Below are 19,686 nucleotides of genomic sequence, written 5' to 3'. Positions count from 1 at the left end.
CCAAAGGCCCAGACTTTGGATTGGGTGATTATGTTCCCTATGGAGGACCATGACCTCTGGCTTAGGGGAGGTATTCTCTCACTCTCACTCTCACTCTCTTCTCAGACCAGCTCAGTCATGCACTTTGAAACAAGCATCAACTGGGATAGGGGAAGTAACTTAATAACTTGCATTACCAAAGCAATTCATGCTCCCTATTATCTTCAATGACCTCATGCTTACATTCTAGCAAAAGCATTTTGGATACTTAGAGCTTTGTGGAGAGGAGGAAGGGACAGCAGTGGCCTGAGGAAAGATCCACATACTTCATTTTGAAACTAGCTGTGTGTTTTCCCATGGTCTGCCTGTCTGATCTAATAGTAATGGTAGTAATAGGACTTCTGGTCAAGATGGAGGTGTAGGTAAACACGGCTCACCTCCTCACACAACCAGAACAACAATTACAGCTAAAATACAAAACAACTATCACCCAGAATCTTCCAAATATCAAGTTGTATGGAAGTCTGACAACCAAGGAATTAAAGAAGTCACATTCATCCAGACAGGTAGGAGAGGCAGAGAGGCAGAGATGTGTAATGGGTGGTCCCACACCTACATGTGGTAGATAAAAATTGGGAGGGATACCTCAGGAGTGAGGGATCTTATCCTCATATCACAACCACCCAGCCCAGGGTTCCAGTGCCAGGAAGATAAGTCCCCATAACTTCTAGCTGTAAAAACAAGTGGGGGTTGGGGCAGTGGAAGAAACTGCAGGATTCTCAGGTGTGTTGTCTTAAAGGGCCTGCAACATACTTAGGACTTATGTAGACTCATTCCCTCTGGGCTCCAGCACCAGGGCAGCAGCTGGAAGGGCATCAGGGCAGCAGCTGGAAGGGCACCAGTGACATATGGGGAAAAATGGAAATATCTGGCATCAGAGTGAGTGCTGGGGGACAGCTTCCTCTTGAACAAAACTCCAGATGCCAGGCAGTGGCCATTGTCCCTTTTCTGAGCCCTCATTCACACAGAGCCACAGAGTGGTGACACCATATCTGAGATTCCATCAACCTAGTTCATACAAGTTGCTCCACCCTGGCAATTACCTAAGGTCTTGCCCCATCCAACTTACCAGTGTACTTTTCTACAATAGGCACACTACTAACACAGGAAGTCAAAGCAGCTCTACCTAATACATAGAAACAAACACAGGGAGTCTGTCAAAATGAGGAGACAAAAAAAAAAAAAAATGGCCCAAATGAAAGAACAGAACAACACTCCAGAAAAAAAACTAAACCAAATAGAGATAAGCAATCTATCAGATGCAGAGTTCAAAACACTGGTTAGTAGGATGCTCAAGGAACTCATTGGGTAATTCAACAACATAAAAAAGACCCAGGCAGAAATGAAGTTTACACTAAGTGAAATAAAGAAAAATTTACAGGGAATCAACAGTGAAGTGAATGAAGCTGAGAATCAAATCAATGATTTGGAATTAAGAAAGAAGAAAACATTCAATCAGAGTAACAAGGAGCCCTGGCTGATGTGACTCAGTGGATTGAGTGCCAGCCTGCAGAATGAAAGGTCACTGGTTCGATTTCCAGTCAGGGTAAATGCCTGGGTTGCAGACCAGGTCCCTAGTTGGGGGTGTGCAAGAAGCAGCCAATTGATGTTTCTCTTCTTCTCCTTCTCCCTCCTTTCCCCTCTTTCTAAAAATAAATAAAATATTTTTTGAAAGAATCCAAAAAAAATAAGGATATAGTAAGGAGTCTCTGAGGCAATGTCAAAAGTACCAACATTTGAATCAAGGGTGCCAGAAAGAGAAGAGAAAGAACAAATTGAAAACTTATTTGAAAAAAATAATGCAAGAAAACTTCCCCAATTTGGTAAAGGAAATGGACGTACAAGTCCAGGAAGCACAAAGAGTTCCAAACAAGATGGACACAAAGAAGCCACACCAAGACACATCATAATTAAAAGGCCAAAGGTTAAAGTTAAAGAGAAAATCTTAAAAGCAGCAAGAGAAAAGCTGATAGTTACCTATAAAGGAGTTCCCATAAGGCTGTCAGCTGATTTCTCAAAAGAAACTTTGCAGGCTAGAAGCATTCAAAGTGATGAAAAGCAAGAACTTACAACCTAGATTGCTCTATCCAGCAAAGCTATCATTTAGAATGAAAGAGCAGATAAAGTGTTTCCCAGAGAAGGTGAAGCTAAAGGAATTCATCGTCACCAAGCCATTATTATATGAAATGTTAAAGGGACTTATTTAAGAAAAAGATCAAAATTATGAACATTAAAATGGCAATAAATTCACAAGTATCAACAATTACATCTAAAAAACACACTAAACAAACAAGCATAACAAAAACAGAATAATAAATATGGAGATCATTTGGAGGGTTATCAGCTCAGAGGGTGCAGGGGGAGAATAGGGGAAAAGGTTCAGGGATTAAGAAGTACTAATTCATAGGTACAGAATAGACAGGGAGATGTTAAGAACAGTAAAGGAAATGGAAAAGCCAAAGAATCTTTATGCATGACCTATGGACATGAACTAAGTGGCGGTGGGGGGATTGCCAGAGGGAATAGGGGATACTGGGTTGAGGAGAGCAAAGGGGGAATATTGGGACAACTGTAATAGCATAATCAATAAAATATATTTTTTAATGTAAAAAAAATAGTAGTAATAGTAACAATAATAATAATGAGTACCATTCATCAAGTTTTTATTCTGGGCCTGGCACTTGTCAAGACATTTTACATTTTTTATCTCACTTATACTCACAAGAACTCAATGAAGGAAATTTAAATTTCTTTATTTTAAAAATGAGGAAACTGAAACTAGGAAAGATTAAGTGGCCCAGAATATGTAGTTAGTAATACTCAGAGCCAGGATTTAAACCAAATCTGTCAGATGTCAAAGTCTATGCTTGAACGCCACCACATGATACTTTAGCCCTGAACCCAACTTCTTTTCCAAGAGCCCCCAGTCTCTGTTATTTATTTAAAATACCTAATTCTACAAGGTACACCTAAAATAATCCAAATTGACATTTTGGAGTCATTTTTAGGCTTTTAAATTATTAGGAAGCAACTATGGAAATCACCAAATATAAGTCCAAACCTCTGCCCTATATACATGGTTAAAAGAGTGTGATGAATAAGAAAGGAACTTATGATTATTAAGATTATTAATTAATATTTCAGCATCTACTAAGTGGCATGCCCTCTATATGAGCTGTTTTATTTAGTCCTCACAATAACACTGTGAAAAGAGCAGTAAACAAATGAAGACGTTGAGGCTCAGAGAGGTCAAGTTACTCCCTCAAAGTCATACAGTTGGTAAATGAAATGAAAGCCTCATTGGATCTGATTGCAGCTTTCCTTGTATTTTCCTTTAGTCCCTCCTATATGAGGTACAAAAACCCTTGGAGTAAGGAAGGCTCTCAAGATTTGCTTATGTTCCTGCTCTGACAAGGATGGCAAATTCAAATGCTTAGAAGAGTCAAGGATGTAATTTAAGGTAGCTGATGTCTGGGCAAAGTGGGCTGGTTAGTGCCATGTAGGCCCAGCGATGTCAATCTTCATTCCCAAAACTGGAAATATAATTTTTTTAATGTGAAATGTTAGAAATAATTTGACACACACACACACGCTCACATGCAGAAACAAAACTTATCTGGCCCACACTGACAACTTTTGATGTAGGTGAAAGCACTGAGAAAATGTTTTCCTTTTGCTGAACTGCAGTCAGTTCTCAATGGTTTTGCCCTTTGGTGCTCTACAGAAAAATATTTAACTCCTGTATTCAATGACAATCCTTCAGGTATAATGAGACAACATTAATGTCCACTGCTTAGTGCCTCCCTTCTCATACCCAACCCAACATTCCAGTTTTTCCATGCTTTACAAAAGCAGATACCCCATGAATACTGGGGCTGAACACCACATTACAAATGTGGTCTGACCAGAATTTAACTGACCAAGACTGTCACTTCATTTAGTCTGAAACTCAATTTTCTATTAGTGGAATTCAGCTGTTTTTGGCAGTTACTTAATACTATTGGCTCAGAACCATTTAATAAAGAAATACAGAGTGCCTACTATGTGCCAAGCTCTAAGCTATGTATTTTGTATATCTTACACAAAGATATTCATGAAAAAATATTTACCCTGAAGAGGGTACAATTTAGGAGGACATAGAAGACATGCACAGAAATAATTATGATTTAATGAACTCATTACAATAAAAACAGAGAAATAAAAACAGATAAATGTAAAAGATACTAAGCACTGACTTCTTACTTGTGCCTAACATCCATCATGTCTTCTGATCCCCTCTCCCAAAAATCTTACAAACAAGATATTTCTAACCATATTTTACAGATAAGGAAACTGAAGCCTACCTTCTTTTGACCATATCATGTCATGGAGAAACCATATCATGTCATAGACATTACCTCTCAATGGATGAGGGAATGGGAAATTTCGTCTTGTAGGAAACTGTATTAGAGCTAAGCTTAGAATAATGAATGTTATTGAAATTGGGATAGCCTTCAAAGCCAAAGGAATAATGGGAAAAAATAACAAGTTGAAAGAATAAAAGAGTGGCGGTGGTTAAGGAGGTGGTGGCTAGATCAATTTGGCTGGTGTTTAAGATTTTGTAAAGGAGTTAAATGTACTGAGGATGGAAAAATAAGCCATATAATAAAAAGACGCAGACACTAGACTTAAATAATTTCAAATTTAATATGTAAGCAAATGGGGAGGGGCTTCAATTTCAAACATGCATACATAACTGCTCAGCAAAGCTATTCTAAGCATTGAGAATAGAAAGATAAATTAGAGGTCCAACCCTCAAGGAGCTTATAGACTAATGAGTGTTTAAAGGAGAACACTAACAATACTGTAGCTGAACTTTGGGAACGTTAACATGGTGTGATGATTACAATATGAATCAGTGAGCTCACTGCACTAATCCAGGCAAGAGCTGATGAGGATCTGAACTCAAGTAGAGGGAATTACTGAGAAGGCTTTGGAATGCATAGTTTCACTACTCTAACTCCCAAAGCCTTAAGAGCAGCTTTTCCAGGACACTGTGGGGTCACCTCTGATAGAAAATTTTGAATCTGGAAGAGTATAGATGTCTCCAGAGAAGAGCCCACCCTACCGAATTCCAAATCTGACCTGCTACATTTGAAGTCAATCCAGCACCTCAGCAAGGCTCAGCAAGTGTCTAAAGCAAATGACACGTCATCAGAAAATACGAGCACGGTTAACTTTTTTTGTCTATTATTAGAATGAAATATCTCAGTCTAATTTGGTCTTTTTTTTTTATTTAAAAGGCTGATCAAACAGGTTTTTCAAATGAACAATTGGAAACTCCAACAGACTACACATTTGCTAACCTTTGTATTTTTAAACAAAGATGAAATGGAAGTGGTAAACACAACCAAAACATGTTTTGGAATCCTTTCTCACCCAAACATCAGGGTTTCCATCTTTACTCCCGACTCTCAGTTTATGTGATGTCTTCATCTAATTAGAGGCTGGACAATGCTTCAGAAAGGTAGCCCAGCACGACAAGTTTAGAAAAAATCTTTTTCTTATGTACTGCCATTTTTTTCAAAAGAAATGCCTAAGTAGTTGTTTTTTTGAGTGGCAAGATTGCATCTTCTTTTAAAAATATCTGGAGAGAAGTAGACTTTTATAGTAGCCTGCTTCCATTACCACAGTAACAAAAATGTCATCTGACAACCACATTCATGACTTCCTATGGGATCCTGCACAACCACTTTGGGCCTAGAAGGACCAAAGTAGCATCTTGTCATACTAAAAACTTCACCTTCTTATTTAGGGCAAATCTCATATTCTGACATTTTTTCCTGCTATTTTTCTTCATTTGTCCAATATGTAAAGAGAGATGGATTTTCTGACCATTATCATCACTCTCTGTCCAATGTTGTTGATAGAGAAAATTAATTTTAAAAAAGGTTACGGGTTAGTCTGATACAGAAGGACAAATGGAGGGAGACAAGTCAGCGTGAGAAGAGAGCCAGAGTGACAGAATCCAAAGAGACCTAGCAATCTAGAGTCTCAAATTCAAGCTCTGGTTCTGCTAATTACTCACCATGTGACCTTGGTTAAGTTTCTTTCCTCGTAATATACCTTAAAAGAAGCTGCTGTAGCCTAAGGATAAGAGTTGCCCAATGTTTGAAGTTCAGGCACAACGTTTTTACATTAAAAAATATGCAATGAGAGTGGCACTCCTTTACCTAAATGTAATGGAAAAGAATATAAGTTATGGATCTGACTGCCTATAGATTCTAATATATGCTCTTCCACTTACTTGTTCTATAACCATGGGAATGTTATGTCATTATTCTGTCTCTGAGACTTCCTCACCAGTAACATGATAGTAGCACCTAACTCAGGGAGTTATTTTCAGGATTAAATAAATTAACATATGTAAAGCACATAAGAAAGCTCCAAACTCCAAAAATATCAGCTATTTCACTTTTCTTACCTTGAGAGTGCTCTTATTTAAGTGTAAGCATCACATTGCCACCCTGGTTTGTAGTGGAGCTTTGAGATTTTCAACCACGTTGGGATCTCTAGACCCTTTTCAATAATTTCTGTAGTTTTGCTTTCCAATTTCTATTGTAAATAATTAAATGTTTCCACCATCCTCTTTGTGTCACTCTACTGCTATCTGATGAGGATCAGTATACTATAATAGAATCAGTGCATAATGAGATCACCCTAGTCACCAGCCTTTTGAGATGGCAGAGGTAAAAAGCTGGCTAATTTGAAAAGCTTCTGGTATTATAAAGTGGTTAGAACTTCTTCATGTTACACTTCCTGGATGTGTACATAAACTTTGCTACTTCCTAGCTGTATGACCTTTGGGCACATTACTTAACCTCTCTGGATTACCTATTTACCAAAGTTGTTATGAGAATTGAATGAGTCAAGCCATATAAGGCACCAAAATTTGGCACACAGTAAGTGCTATCATTATTATTGCTATTAACTATAATCCTCTCTTTTGAGTGAGGAATCACTTTTTCAACATAGACTTTTTCACGGAAGCAACAGATAGCTGACCTCCCAAACAGGCTCTGACTAAAAGATAATCGCTTTCTGTGAGACTTTGGTCAAGTTCCTTTCCACCTCTGTGTCTCATGCACCTCATCTATAGAACAGTCTAACTGGACAAGATAGTCTCCCAGGTTCCATGAACTCTACTATCTTACAATATCAGGCCATTTCTATTAAGATTCTCAGTAGCTTCTAGCTTTAATCTGCTTACTGTGTTTTTCATGGATGGATTATTTTGGTATGTGGTTCAGTGAAAACATAATAATATTATGGTTTGATTGGAAGCAACAGCCAATCTGTGTGTTGTTCCAGTTCTTTTATTTACTATTTAGTTTAATTACATGGTTTAAGGATTGCACAAGAAGAGATTTATTCTTTACCCATAATGAGGGCTCAGAATAACACCGAGAAAAGAAACATCAAGTTGGAATCCAGGAGAACTGAATTTGTGCTCAAGTCTGTTGCCAAATTGTTTTACCATGGACAAGACACTATACTTCTCTAGGCCTCTATAAAGTAAAAAGGGAGAAGGAAGAGGGTACCAAAGGTCTAGGTGATCTCTAAGGTCCCTTTTAATTATCTTGAAGAGCAGAGAAGCTGAGGGCACTGCATGAAAACTGAGAAGAAGCTATCAAGATATTCACCAGATAACTCAAACTTTATATGTCCTAACCAAACTCTTGATTCATAACCACTCACATACTCATTTGTTCTGCCTACAATCTTCATCATTTTAGTAAACAGTAATCACATTTTTCAAATTGTTCAGATGTGAAATTTGACAATAAGCCTTGACTCCTCTCTTTTTCTCACAATGAATATCTAATCTGTCAGTACATATTGTCACCTCTACCATCAAAACACATCCAGAATTCAGCATCTACTCATCTCCTCCAGCTCTAAGCGGCCATCATCTCTCGCTCAAGAGAACTGAAGTAGCTTCATCTCCCTGCTTCCCTCTTGCTCCTACAGCTTCTTCTTCACAGAGACAATAAGTAAACAAACAAATGTACAAAAAATCAAACAGTGGTATATGAAATGAAGAAGGATCATTTGAAAACATTGGATCACATTACTCCCCTGCTCAAAACTTTCCAAGATTTCCCCATATCAAAGTAAGACAGAGTCCTAACAAAAACCTGTGAGGTTCTTCATTAACTCTAATCTAATTTCTTATCATTCTCCATTTACTTAAAGCAGCCTTACAGGCCTCCCTGCTATATACCCTTCATCACATCAAGTTTGCTCCTTCTTCAGGCCTTTTGTAGTTATGGTTGCCTGTGTCTGGAATATTCTAACCCCAGATATCCCTGTGGTTCACTTCCTTACTTTCTTCAGGTCTCTGCTCAAATATCACTTTCTCAGTAAGGCATTCCACGAGGGACAAATATAAAATGGTCCCTCACACTATTAACCTGTATCCCCCACACTGTGCTTAGTTATTATTCGTGATATATCATTCTATGATATATCTACAGGTATCCTCTCACTAAATCGTAGAGTCTACAGAGGGGGGCAGTTTTTGTCTGCTTTGTTCATTGCTGTGTCACCAGTGCCTCATATAACATTTGGCATATAGTAAATGCTCAATAAGTATTTGTTGAATAACTGCAGTCTATAAAGTAGGATGACAAGGTTACTAGTACCCAGAACTTCCATACAACCCAATACATCCACCTGGTTAGTAAATAAGAGACCCAGAAGCCTTAAGAACTTCACTAGTTTGTATTATTGATACCCATTAAGGGTCTTTACTTCTATGAATCTCCTTTTTTAATCTATGAGGTGAGAGGGCCATGTGATATATGAAAGAGGAACACTTGATTTAAGGAAGAAAGAATGGGGTTGAAATACCAGATCTGCTACTTTGAACTGTTTTACTTTAGACATGTTAGCTACCTTCTCCAAGCATAAAAGTTATAATGGGAATAACAGTATTATAATAGTATGAAGAATATTATAACACCATGAGATATGGTTACTGGTATAAGGTAAAAATGAGGATTAAATACAACAACAGAATATGAAACTGCTCTGGAAAATGTAAAGTGCTACTGGAATATGTCTCATGTCACTGTTCCCTGTACCACATTCAGAAAAGGCATCAAAGAGTCAAATATTGTTACTAAAAACATTTTACAAAGAAAGAAAGAAAGAAAGAAAGAAAGAAAGAAAGAAAGAAAGAAAGAAAGAAAGAAAGAAAGAAAGAAAGAAAGAAAGAAAGAAAGAAAGAAAGAAAGAAAGAAAGAAAGAAAGAAAGAAAGAAAGAAAGAAAGAAAGAAAGAAAGAAAGAAAGAAGGAAAGAAGGAAAGAAGGAAGGAAAGAAAGAAAAAATAAATTCTGCGCGGGACACTTGCAGTCCCCCTAGTGGCCATGTAGTGAAACTACAATTTCATAAGAAAGTTAACTCGACCTGTAGAAAACAGCCCATGATTAAGGAGTAGGTCATTTCAAAAAGATACATCATCTAATTTATCAAAGCCTTATAAAAAGTTTTCATGTGCACCTTACTCCAAGAATGTTTAATTTATCTTCTCACTTCAGTCACTTAACTAACAGCCTGAAACCCTATTTATATAGAACCTGAGCAAGCCACCATGTCCAAAGGACACCTTGAGAGCAAACTAGCAATTCTTGATCTGACCACCACACTGGGCATCTTCATTGGTTCTCAAGCCAAACTTAGACCCATTGATCCCCTTAATTTAATTAACTCCTCATATATTGCAGATTTTTATAGTCAAAGACATCAAAACATTTTTCCAGCAAGAGCAATGAGGAAGAAAGTAGTAACTAACTTGACTGGGGTGGCACAGTTTAAAAAGCTGAAACAGATTTCAACCCTGAAGTCAGATTCACTCTTCGTTGTATCTCCTCCTTGTGTTTGAAATATCCATCAAGATGTATAATCTATTCCTTGAGTTTAATAATGTCCCCATCTAATCCATAAAGAGTAAGAGGCAGACACAGGTAATATTGCTGACTACATCAGCCTACTTTGATTCATTTCTTTTTTGAAGGCATGCGTTTAAAAAACCCACACCATACAATCCAGCATCTCACTGTACTGACAAAATGGTGCTGCTGTTACTTTTTTAAAATATATATATACTTATAAGCTCATTGAGGGCACTGATCCCTGAATTGTGCCCCCTTTACCCTGATCCATTTTTAGCACACAGATAGGCATATAGCAGGTGCTTAATGAAAAGTAGTGGATTGACGGATACATATTTAAAAATAACTTTATTAGGGTCATCTATAAAGACAGCTAGGTCACAGTAGGACGTGGCCTACAGTTCACTTACCATTATCAGAACAAAATAGCTGTAGCTGATTAGATATGCCCTTAGCCTAGAGTGTTAGTGAAACAAGAGTTTAGTTCCTTTATAGATGAATTTTATCTCTGCTTCATGGTTATAGCGTGAACACCCAAAAAGTAGTCCAAGTTATATAAAAGCAGCCCTGGCTGGTGTGGCTCAGTGGATTGAGCACTGGCTTGTAACCAAAGGGTTGCCAGTTCGATTCCCAGTCAGGGCACATGCCTGGGTGGCAGGTCAGGTCCCCAGTTGGGGTGCGTGAGAGCCAACCAGTCTCTCACATAATTACGTTTCTCTCCCTCTGTCTACCTTCTTTACCTTCTCTCTAAAAATAAGTAAATAAAATATTTTTTAAAAAGTAAATGAACTATTTCTTCATCTAGAAATACATACCAGAAGGAGTGGTGGCATTTACTTTTTACAAAGGACAACATATAAAAACAAAATCATGACTCCAGTTGTTTACATAAACCTAAACAGAAGTAGTGATTTCTTTGGCCTAGTTTGCATTCCTTATCTCTTCATGTCAGTTTTCTGTATAGAAATGATTAATCCTCATCCCCTTGGTAATAGTTCCCAATTCTTCCTAAAAGTAAGACTGTTAACTGAATAAACTTTATTAGATTTCTTTCCTACTGTTCTCTAAAGATCTGAAAATTTTAGAGACAGTCTTCTATTCATCTACAAAGGGGCTTTCATTACCAATTCCAATTCACAGGCGAGGAAAACCAAGAGCAGTGTTCTTAAGCAGCCTTCACACAGGATGAAACAAGTATGCTTTAACTTCCAACACAGTAGCAAAACCTTCTGCCTCTTAAGTCCTAGATGTGTTCAAAACTCAGGTACTTTCAGCAATGTTGCAGGATACAAAGCCAATATATAAAAATCAATTATATTCTAAACATTGGCAATGAACAATTTAAAGAGGATACACAAAGCAAAACTACTTTGAGAGATCACATCCCACCCACTATGACAGTTATAATTAAAAAGACAGACAATAACAAGTATTGGCAGGAGGTGGAGAAATTGAAACCCTCGTATACGGTGAGATTGTAAAATGGTGCAGCTACTTTTGAAACAGTTTGAGAGTTCCTCAAAAGGTTAAACAGTTATCATATGACCCAGAAGCTCCACTCCTGGGCATGTGCCCAAAAGAACTGAAAGCATATGTTCACAAAAACTACCTGTACTCAACTGTTCATAGCAGTATTATTTATAATAGTCAAAAGGTAGAAAAAACTCAAATGTCTATCAACTGATGAATGGATAGATGAATTGTGGTAATCCATATAGTGCAATGTTATTTGGTTATTAGAAAGAATGAAGTACTGATATGTGCTTCAACATCAATGCACACTGAAAATGTTATTCTGCATGAAAGAAGCTAGTCACAAAAGACCAAATACTGTATGATCCTACTTACACGAAATGTTAGAATAAGCAAATTCATAGGTTGGTGGTTGATAATTGCTCAGAGTTGCAGGAGAGGATTTTGACTGCAAAGTGATTGAAATGTTCTAAAATTGATTTGGGGTGACGAATATACCAGAATATACTAAAAGTTGATTGTGGTGATGAATATACTTTGAATATACTAAAAATCACTGAACAGTATACTTTAAATTGCTGGATTATATATATTGTGAGTTATGTCTCATAAAGCTGTCATTAAAAAATAAGACTCATGTACTGCGTGATTTAAAATGGCAGCATTCTCAAGTAATCAGCTTCTCTAGATAAGCCACTCTCAACCCCCTGTGGCCTACAAGTTGGCAGCAGGAATTGGTGCAAGAGAGAAGGTGTGACAGCACCCATGAGTGTGCAAGGAATCGTGCATAATTCAGTCTATCATCTCTATGCAGTAGCCACTGAAAGTAGCCCTTACAGAGCAAAAAATCTAAAACATTATTTGTCAGATGGGAAGCTTCAAGAAAAGCTGAAGTGCTGTTCTACAAAGCTTTCCCCACATGGTAAGCAAATATTATAGAAAATGTAACTATTTTTACTTCTTCAACTAGCAAAGTGCTATTCACTAAGAACTTTCTGGCCTGCTCAAATCTACATGAGTGCTAATGAATAAACTGGAAGACACTGGGTCTTTTCTTTGAAAAGAGTGCAATATAAATATGAGCTTTCATAATTCTCTTCAGTATTATGAATACCAATCTATACTGGTTAACTGTATACAATTTTACAAGCAACGAAAACAAGTCATCTTTGTGTTTAGGATGAGGATAACTTACTCTGAATTTAACATCTCAGAACTTGATCAAATGCTGGCAAAGGAAGTCTGAGGTAGAATCATTTCTTTCAATATCATTCTTTGTTTTCAAATGATTAATTTACATCTGTGTATAAGCCCAGCCAGACACTAATAGTAAGCACCCTCCCATGCACATTAGGTACTTCCTGTGAAAGTGCAATGGTGATCTGACCCAGGCAGAACTGTCTCAAAAGGCAGAGGGTTCAGTTGTTCTCAGGCTTTGAGAAAAGGTTGCCAAAATGACCAGCAGACACAGAGAGATAAAATAAAAATCAAGAGAGAGACAGAGACAGTAGCCAGAAAAATATTTCAATAAATTGCCAAGTCCTCAAGCCATCTAGTACGCTTTCTCAGCAACTGCTGAATCAGGTTCTAACCTCAAGATAAAAAAAAAAAAAATCCAACTATTCACTTTGCTATCCCTTCAAGTCATCTAGTCCTAAAAGAGAGAAAGTGGGGTTGATCTGATTTGTTACTCTCCAGATTAAAAAAAATCTTTAAGAGCACTCCACAGGAGTAATGAAAAAAATATCCTGAAAAACAGAAAGAAGTCTATATTTCAATGTCAAAAGCATGAAAGGAGTGGAAAGAAAGAAAACCAGGGACAGGCAGGCAACATTTGAAGAAGCTGCAAACAAAGAGAAAATGGTGGCGGTAGGAAGTGGGGAGAGGTTTCCTTATCTCTTTCCTATCAACCTCACAAAATGACTTTTGTTTGTTTTTTATTTTTCAGAATCATGATTTCAGGTTTGGGTATAAAATAAGCCCCTTACTTGCTACACCCAGCCAGCTTTAAGCTCCCTCTTGAGCAAAGTTCAGAATGAAACTGATGGTCGCAATAGCACCATGACAAAAAATATAATAATAAAATTGTTCATGCCCCTAACTCTATCAAGAGTAGCCACATTATAAGTAAGAGTGAGGAAGCCAAGGAATTCTTTGTTTTAAATGCATATATGTACAAGAGATGAGCAAATTACTACCGGCAGGAAAAAACACTTAAAAGAAAATGAAATGTGCCAGTAAATTCAATATATTATATTAAATTTTATAACTGCAAAAACATAGGTCTCATGAGGTAAAATTAGCACTAGCAAGAAAGCTCTAGAAAGTGACCCTGCGACTGGAAGGCTCTTCAAAAATATCTCTCACTGATGTTAACTTTTGACTGAGCTGAGAGAGATACTCTGTGGACAAACAGGAGGAGTCCACCATTGCTACATCTTGCCCATATTTCAAAATAATCTACCAGCCAGTGTGGCTGTTTGGTTCTCAGATATAGATTATTGGTACCCAGACAGAACTCACCAGCTATTTGCTGATCATGGAGAAAGGATTTTTTCCCAACATACTGATCCTCAAGGCCCATGGACAGAGAGTCAGTCTATCTTGATCCCAAAGCAAAATTCTGTTTTACAAACAAACTGCTCTGTTAAAGGTAGTCATAAAAAGCTGCTTGATAACTTAGGAGGGGAGAGGAGATGGAAAGAGAAGTTAACAAAATGACTTATTTCAATGTAATTAATAGAGAAAGACAGCATTTGCCAATCTCAAACTGGTACTCAAATACTAGTTATTATGAAGACCAGAACCAAATACCAAGAAAAAAATTAAATTTCCTTTTTGCACCTGGATAATTTCTTTAAACCCCAATTCTAATTCCTGGCTCCCCTGGGCTTTAACTACCAAGAATAAATGTTAGTCATATTATTGTTTTCTTTGCCAGAATATAAAGGGCACTACCTTTGTTAAATGGGACAGTGGTCAATTAACAAAATTGTAGTCTTGTTTGATCTCTGAAAGAAGAGAGCTCCATAAAATATCACCAAGGTTCCAAGGTTGCACATAAGCCTTATCACATTTTATGATTCCTTCTGTTCAAACCACATGGTAAATTGAGTAAGAAAATGAAGACCACCTTCAGCCTCTCTTCTCTCCCGAGAACCATTGTAAATATATAAAAACATATTACTCCAGAAGTTACTAAAGTTTAAAAAATACCCACCTCTGCAATTAACTAATGTATATGAACAAGCAAACACAATAGGAGAAAGGGGAAAATCCAATATGTTAATAGAGACCTTTAGAATTTTGAGATTTTTAACTCAAAATTGGCATGCAATACAGAGAAGGTAGAAGCTCTGGGTTTGGCTTTTTAAAAATTTCGTGCCTTTTACCAAATCGTGCCTCTACAAAGTGAAGGGAAGAAGGAAAAAGTAAGAAAATATTTATCTTTAGATTGGGATCGGTTGCATTCTGATGAAGTTGGCATTTCAAAAAACTGACTCAAGAATTTTCTATTTTACAAATGAAAATTCTTTATCAACCTACAAGATAGACACGCCAGTTTTCCCTTTCACTAGACTCCCATAACCAGTGCAGCAATCAGAAACCAGAAAAGATTCAATAATCTCATACTTTCTTTGAATACTGAAAAGTTCTCATTAGTTAAGTTCATTAATTTAAGCAAGTCTTTGTAACAGAGAACTTTTTCTATTAAGACCTGGGATAAAAATCACCTATATTGCTATACACCTGATAGTAAGAACATTTTGCTCTTGATAACCACTTCCTGAAAATTTCAGATTATTTCTGGGAAGATACCCATTCCTTAAAAAACATGTGGAATCATTCATTTCCTTCCTTTTAACTGAGTTAGTTGGAGGGGGCATCCAAAAGAGGGAAGGTTCCAGTGTCTGGGTTTAGCTTAATGGTAGGTTAAGAAGAACCTTTGATATCCCCTGCCCCAGAAAAGTTCATAGCAGAAGAGGGCTTCACTGACTAGCAACAGCCCTTCAAAAAAAAAAAAAAAAAAAAAAGAATTAACCCTACCAAGTAAATATGTTCTTAGAAAATGAAAAAGACCTTTTTATCCCACAGTATAACCACCTCACAAAAACACTGTAAATGAACCCTTTAAAAATCCTATAAGCCAAACCTTGAAACCCTAATAGAATATAAAGCCTGGTAAGAAGATGTTTCTTCAATAGCCCAGAAAATATTTTATGGAATCTTATTCTCTTCTCTCTTTTCTAACACTATGCTATCAACCTTCCAGGAACAGGAGCATCAATGAAAGGAGGTAAATTGTTTGATTTAGGTTGTCAAAGATGCTAATGCTGACAAAGAAATTTGAAGTCACAGATAAAAATAACACAGATATAGTCAACAACAGCTATAGAAATGAAGCACAATACACAAGTCCATGGGGACAACTGCATCCAGCAAACCTGAGTTAGTTCCCCAGTCAATATAGTCCCTCCCTCAAGGAGAAAAATCAACATGGTGTGCAAGAAAATGAACAACTGTGGTAAGGAATAATTTTTAATAAACTAGCCTCTTTTCTCACTTTATAATTAAAACTTTCGGTCAAGATTATAGCTCATAGGTCCCTGAAAGTTCATATTCAATTTGTTTGAGGTAACAGCTCATGCTTGAAAATGTTCCAAAAATAAAAGACTGTACTAAAGAGCCTTACTCCTTTCTCCCAAAAGCAGATTTCTGAGCACTCTGGAATAGCAGGAAATCCTTTAAAACTTTTTCCGACACTTTTATAAATCAGGCTCAAGTCTGCTTCAATTTTTTATTTTTAAAAAAGTTCTCTTTTTTATAGATCTGATGAAAACTTGAAGTAGAGGACTGTTGGATCTGTTATAATTTACAGAGAAAATAAACACTACAAGGAAAAAAAAAAACCCAAGCAGCTACTTCCAACATAGTTTAACTGTGAGGGCAAATTCTGCCCAGTGTTCACTAAGAAAGTTGTCCTTTGCCTAGTTGGATTCTCTGTGCTGACCTCCAATCCCAGGGCAAGACCTCAACTGTTGCCAGGGAAGGAACTTCGCCCCTTCTTCACACAGCGGGTCCTTAGAGACCACCTACTTCCTCTAATCCCACATTCCATTTTATCTCTTTGAAGTAGGCGGACTGAGAAAAGCTTGGGCCAGTTTTTTTGCCTCTTACCTGCCAAGACTGTTCACAAGCTAGAGGGCAAACTGTAACAGACCCTAGGAGAAACTGCTCATATTTTTTTCATGTTCACAGATTTGGGGAGTGGAGAAAAATTAGTGGAGGACTTAACGATTTTATTTCCCACGGTGGCCCTTGCAATTGGATTTAAGTTTGGAGACCTGGGGAGTCGGGGAGGATTTTAGGAGGCCAGGAGTGGAGAATTGTCAAGGAATTTGGAAGGGCAGGAATCAGCACCCAAGGTCTTAGCGGCAGTTATCGGGACGCAGAGTAGGGGTTCGGAGCACTAAGGTCAAATCTTAGGTAGGCCTGTAGTCCAGGTAAAGCTCCCGAATTGGGGCAGCCCTTTCTACGGAGCTCTCTTGGGCTCTCCCTCCCAGCCTCGCAGTGTTCACGTGGGGAGAAGAGATACTCCAGAACAGACTGAGTCAAGGCTGAAAGACGTTTGTAAAAGTAGAAACTTACCGCATGTCCCCGTAAGATCCAGAGTAGCTCTCTATCCAGGGGCTCATCTCGCTTTTGACACAACTGGAACTTGAATACGGCACTCTACTCACCGTGCCGCCGGGATACCACACATCAGACGAGGGGAAGTCGCCTTCCTGGCCAGCCAGCCCCTGAGGTGGCCGAGGGTAGCCATAGGGGGCTATGGCCCCGGCCTCCCCTGTGCTGCCGCCGCCACCACTGCCGCAGGGCCCATACAGCTGGCTCTCTTCACCCGTGAAGAGTGTGTGCCAGGTGGAGGAGGCGGCGGAGGGTGAGCCTGAGCTGGGTCCTGCGGCAGCCCCGCCGTGCAGGCTCGCCAGGTCCCCGTAGCGGCACTGCGCTGCTGCGGCCGCCCAGGCGCTGCCATAGTCCAGCGAGTTCTCTAGCTTGACGCGGGCTTGAGCGTGGGGAGGCTGCTGAGGGGGCGGCGGCCCGGCCAGGGCCAGCGGAAAGTTGTAGTAGTCGCGGTTCTGATAAGCCGCTGCCTCTTCCAGCGCTCCAGACTTGTAGAGAGACAGACCGGATGGTTGCTCGAGTGTTCTGGAGACTCCTGTTTCACCGCTGCTAGAGCAGCCCAGGCTCTCGCCTTCCAGCCTTTTGGAGTAACCTGCCTTGAATGGGGAAAACTCAGAAGTCTCTTCTGCGCCCTTGCCTGAGCCGTCATCCAGCAGAGAACCTTTGCATTCGGCCAACTGGGCGCAAGGAGTGGGACGCACAGAGGGTGGACCTCCCAGGAGCGGAGCATACATGCAATCCCCTCTAAGCTGTTCCCCAGGACTTAGATGCTCCAATGCCTCAACGCCCAAGCCCATAGACACCGACACTGCCTTACACAACTCCTTGGCGGTGTCCGAGATGGCACAATTGCCCCCTAGGTAATTGTCCTTGGAGGAGGTTGGAGCCCCAGCGGCCTCCCTCGCTCTCCCACTGCTGCCGCCTTCAGATACTACCTGCTGCGGCTGCTGCGGCTGCTGCGGCTGCTGCTGCTGCTGCTGCTGCTGCGGCTGCTGCGGTTGCTGCTGCTGCTGCTGCTGCTGAAGCAATTGCATGGTGCCAGCCTCGCTCAGGATGTCTTTAAGATCAGCGGAGCAGCTGCTTAAGCCCGGGAAAGTGGGGCCCAGCAGGGACAACGTGGACGGGGCAGCTGAGTCATCCCCGTCTGTAGGTGCTGGTGGTTGCTGCTGCAGCCCCTTGCCAGCGGCTAGGGAGGCTCCGGGCTCCGGGATGCAGCCGCTCTCCGGGTGGCCCTCGGGGGCTGACTGCTGTTGTGAAGGCTGCTGTTCCTCCTCCAGGGCCAGGTAGCCTGTGGGGCCTCTTCTCTGGGCTTGAGGAGATCCATCCTCACCGTGCTGCTGCCGCCGGGGACTGGTCTCCTGTTGCTGCTCTAAATGGGCACCGGGAGGTGCTGCACTTGCGGCCTCAGGGTACCGGGACCCCGGGGTCTGGATCACTTCGCGCACGCTCTGGAACAGGTTCTGGAAAGCTCCTCGATAGGTTTTGGACGGCGGTCGTGAGTACAGCCTCCCCAGCCCTAACTGCACCTCCATCCTTGAGCTTGTCTGACTCTTCCACTTAATTCCTTTACCTTGTTTCCCCTTCTCTTGCTGAGAAGAGTTCAACAGGCTGTGATGCGGTAGTCACTCCAGCTAGCTACCCACCTGCGGAAAGCTCCTGGGAAAGAAACTTGCAAGACTAACCACACAAAAATTTCTCCGACTCCCTCAAAGTCTTGTACAGAGGAAAACAAGCGTTGGACAAAATCTGCCCTGCTAGCCTCACAGATTTAATAGATGCTCAAATCTTGAAATATAAAAGAAAAGGAAAAACTCCGTTTTCCAGATTCAGTGTCCACTGAAGCAGGTGTAAATAGGAACCGGGTTATTGTTTTTCTTCCCCCCTCCCTTTGGTTTCATTCGGGTTTGAGCGGGGTTTTCCTGTTTGTTTTTGTTTTTGGCTACTGAAGACCTGATTGCCTTTTCATCCTTTGATCTTTGGTCCCGAAAAATGGCTGGAGGGGGAAGGCAGGGGCGTGCTGGGCAAGGTGGAGAAGGAGTGAGGGGAAACTAGGGGCTCACCCCGTGTGCCGCCAAACCATCCAGGTCCTGGCTGCAGAGCTGAAGCGTCCCCGGTATCGCCTAGCTCCCCAGAGCCGCCTTCGAAACGCAGAGCTAGCTTCTCTGCTCGCAGCCAAAGGGAGTCAGTCACCTCTCTGCAAACTTCGGGTGGCCCGCGCCGGGCCGGGCACAGTGGAGGGGAAGTGGGGGGGGGCGCAGAGGGGAGCGGGCAGAAACAGCAACAGGAGAGGAGCCCCAGGAAGGGGTAATGGGTGTAGGGGGGAAACAAAGGCCGCCGTCAGTCCTACCCAGTACTTTCCTCGATTTCTCCGAGTCTCTAGTAGCTTTTCAAAACTTCACCGAAGAGGAAAGCGTAGCTCCGGGGCGGCGGCTTCGAAGCTGCTGCGCTGCAAGAGGCGTTGGCAGTCGCCAGAGCTCGGCTGGGGCTGACGCGGGGCGTCCCTTCGGCTTCTGTCCCGCACTGGAGCAGCTAGCTTGGTCAGTTTCCCTCCGC

At 40.4% G+C, this 19,686-nt stretch overlaps 1 protein-coding gene across 1 annotated transcript in view; it reads right to left on the bottom strand.

Moving 5' to 3' along the window:
* Positions 1 to 19,264, bottom strand: part of AR (androgen receptor) — a 174,217-nt gene extending 154,953 nt beyond the window's left edge. The window contains exon 1 of the mRNA XM_090264251.1: positions 17,098 to 19,264. Coding sequence (XP_090120377.1) covers positions 17,098 to 18,665 — 1,568 coding nt within the window. The 5' untranslated portion in view covers positions 18,666 to 19,264. The remainder of the gene's footprint in view (positions 1 to 17,097) is intronic.
* Positions 19,265 to 19,686: the final 422 nt, after the last annotated feature.

The sequence above is a fragment of the Furipterus horrens genome, unplaced genomic scaffold (genome assembly GCF_987537825.1).
Source record: "Furipterus horrens unplaced genomic scaffold, mFurHor1.1.pri manual_scaffold_17, whole genome shotgun sequence".
Taxonomy (NCBI): domain Eukaryota; kingdom Metazoa; phylum Chordata; class Mammalia; order Chiroptera; family Furipteridae; genus Furipterus; species Furipterus horrens.
The sequence above is the reverse complement of the archived record's forward strand: the minus strand, read 5'-3'. Positions and strand labels throughout refer to the sequence as shown.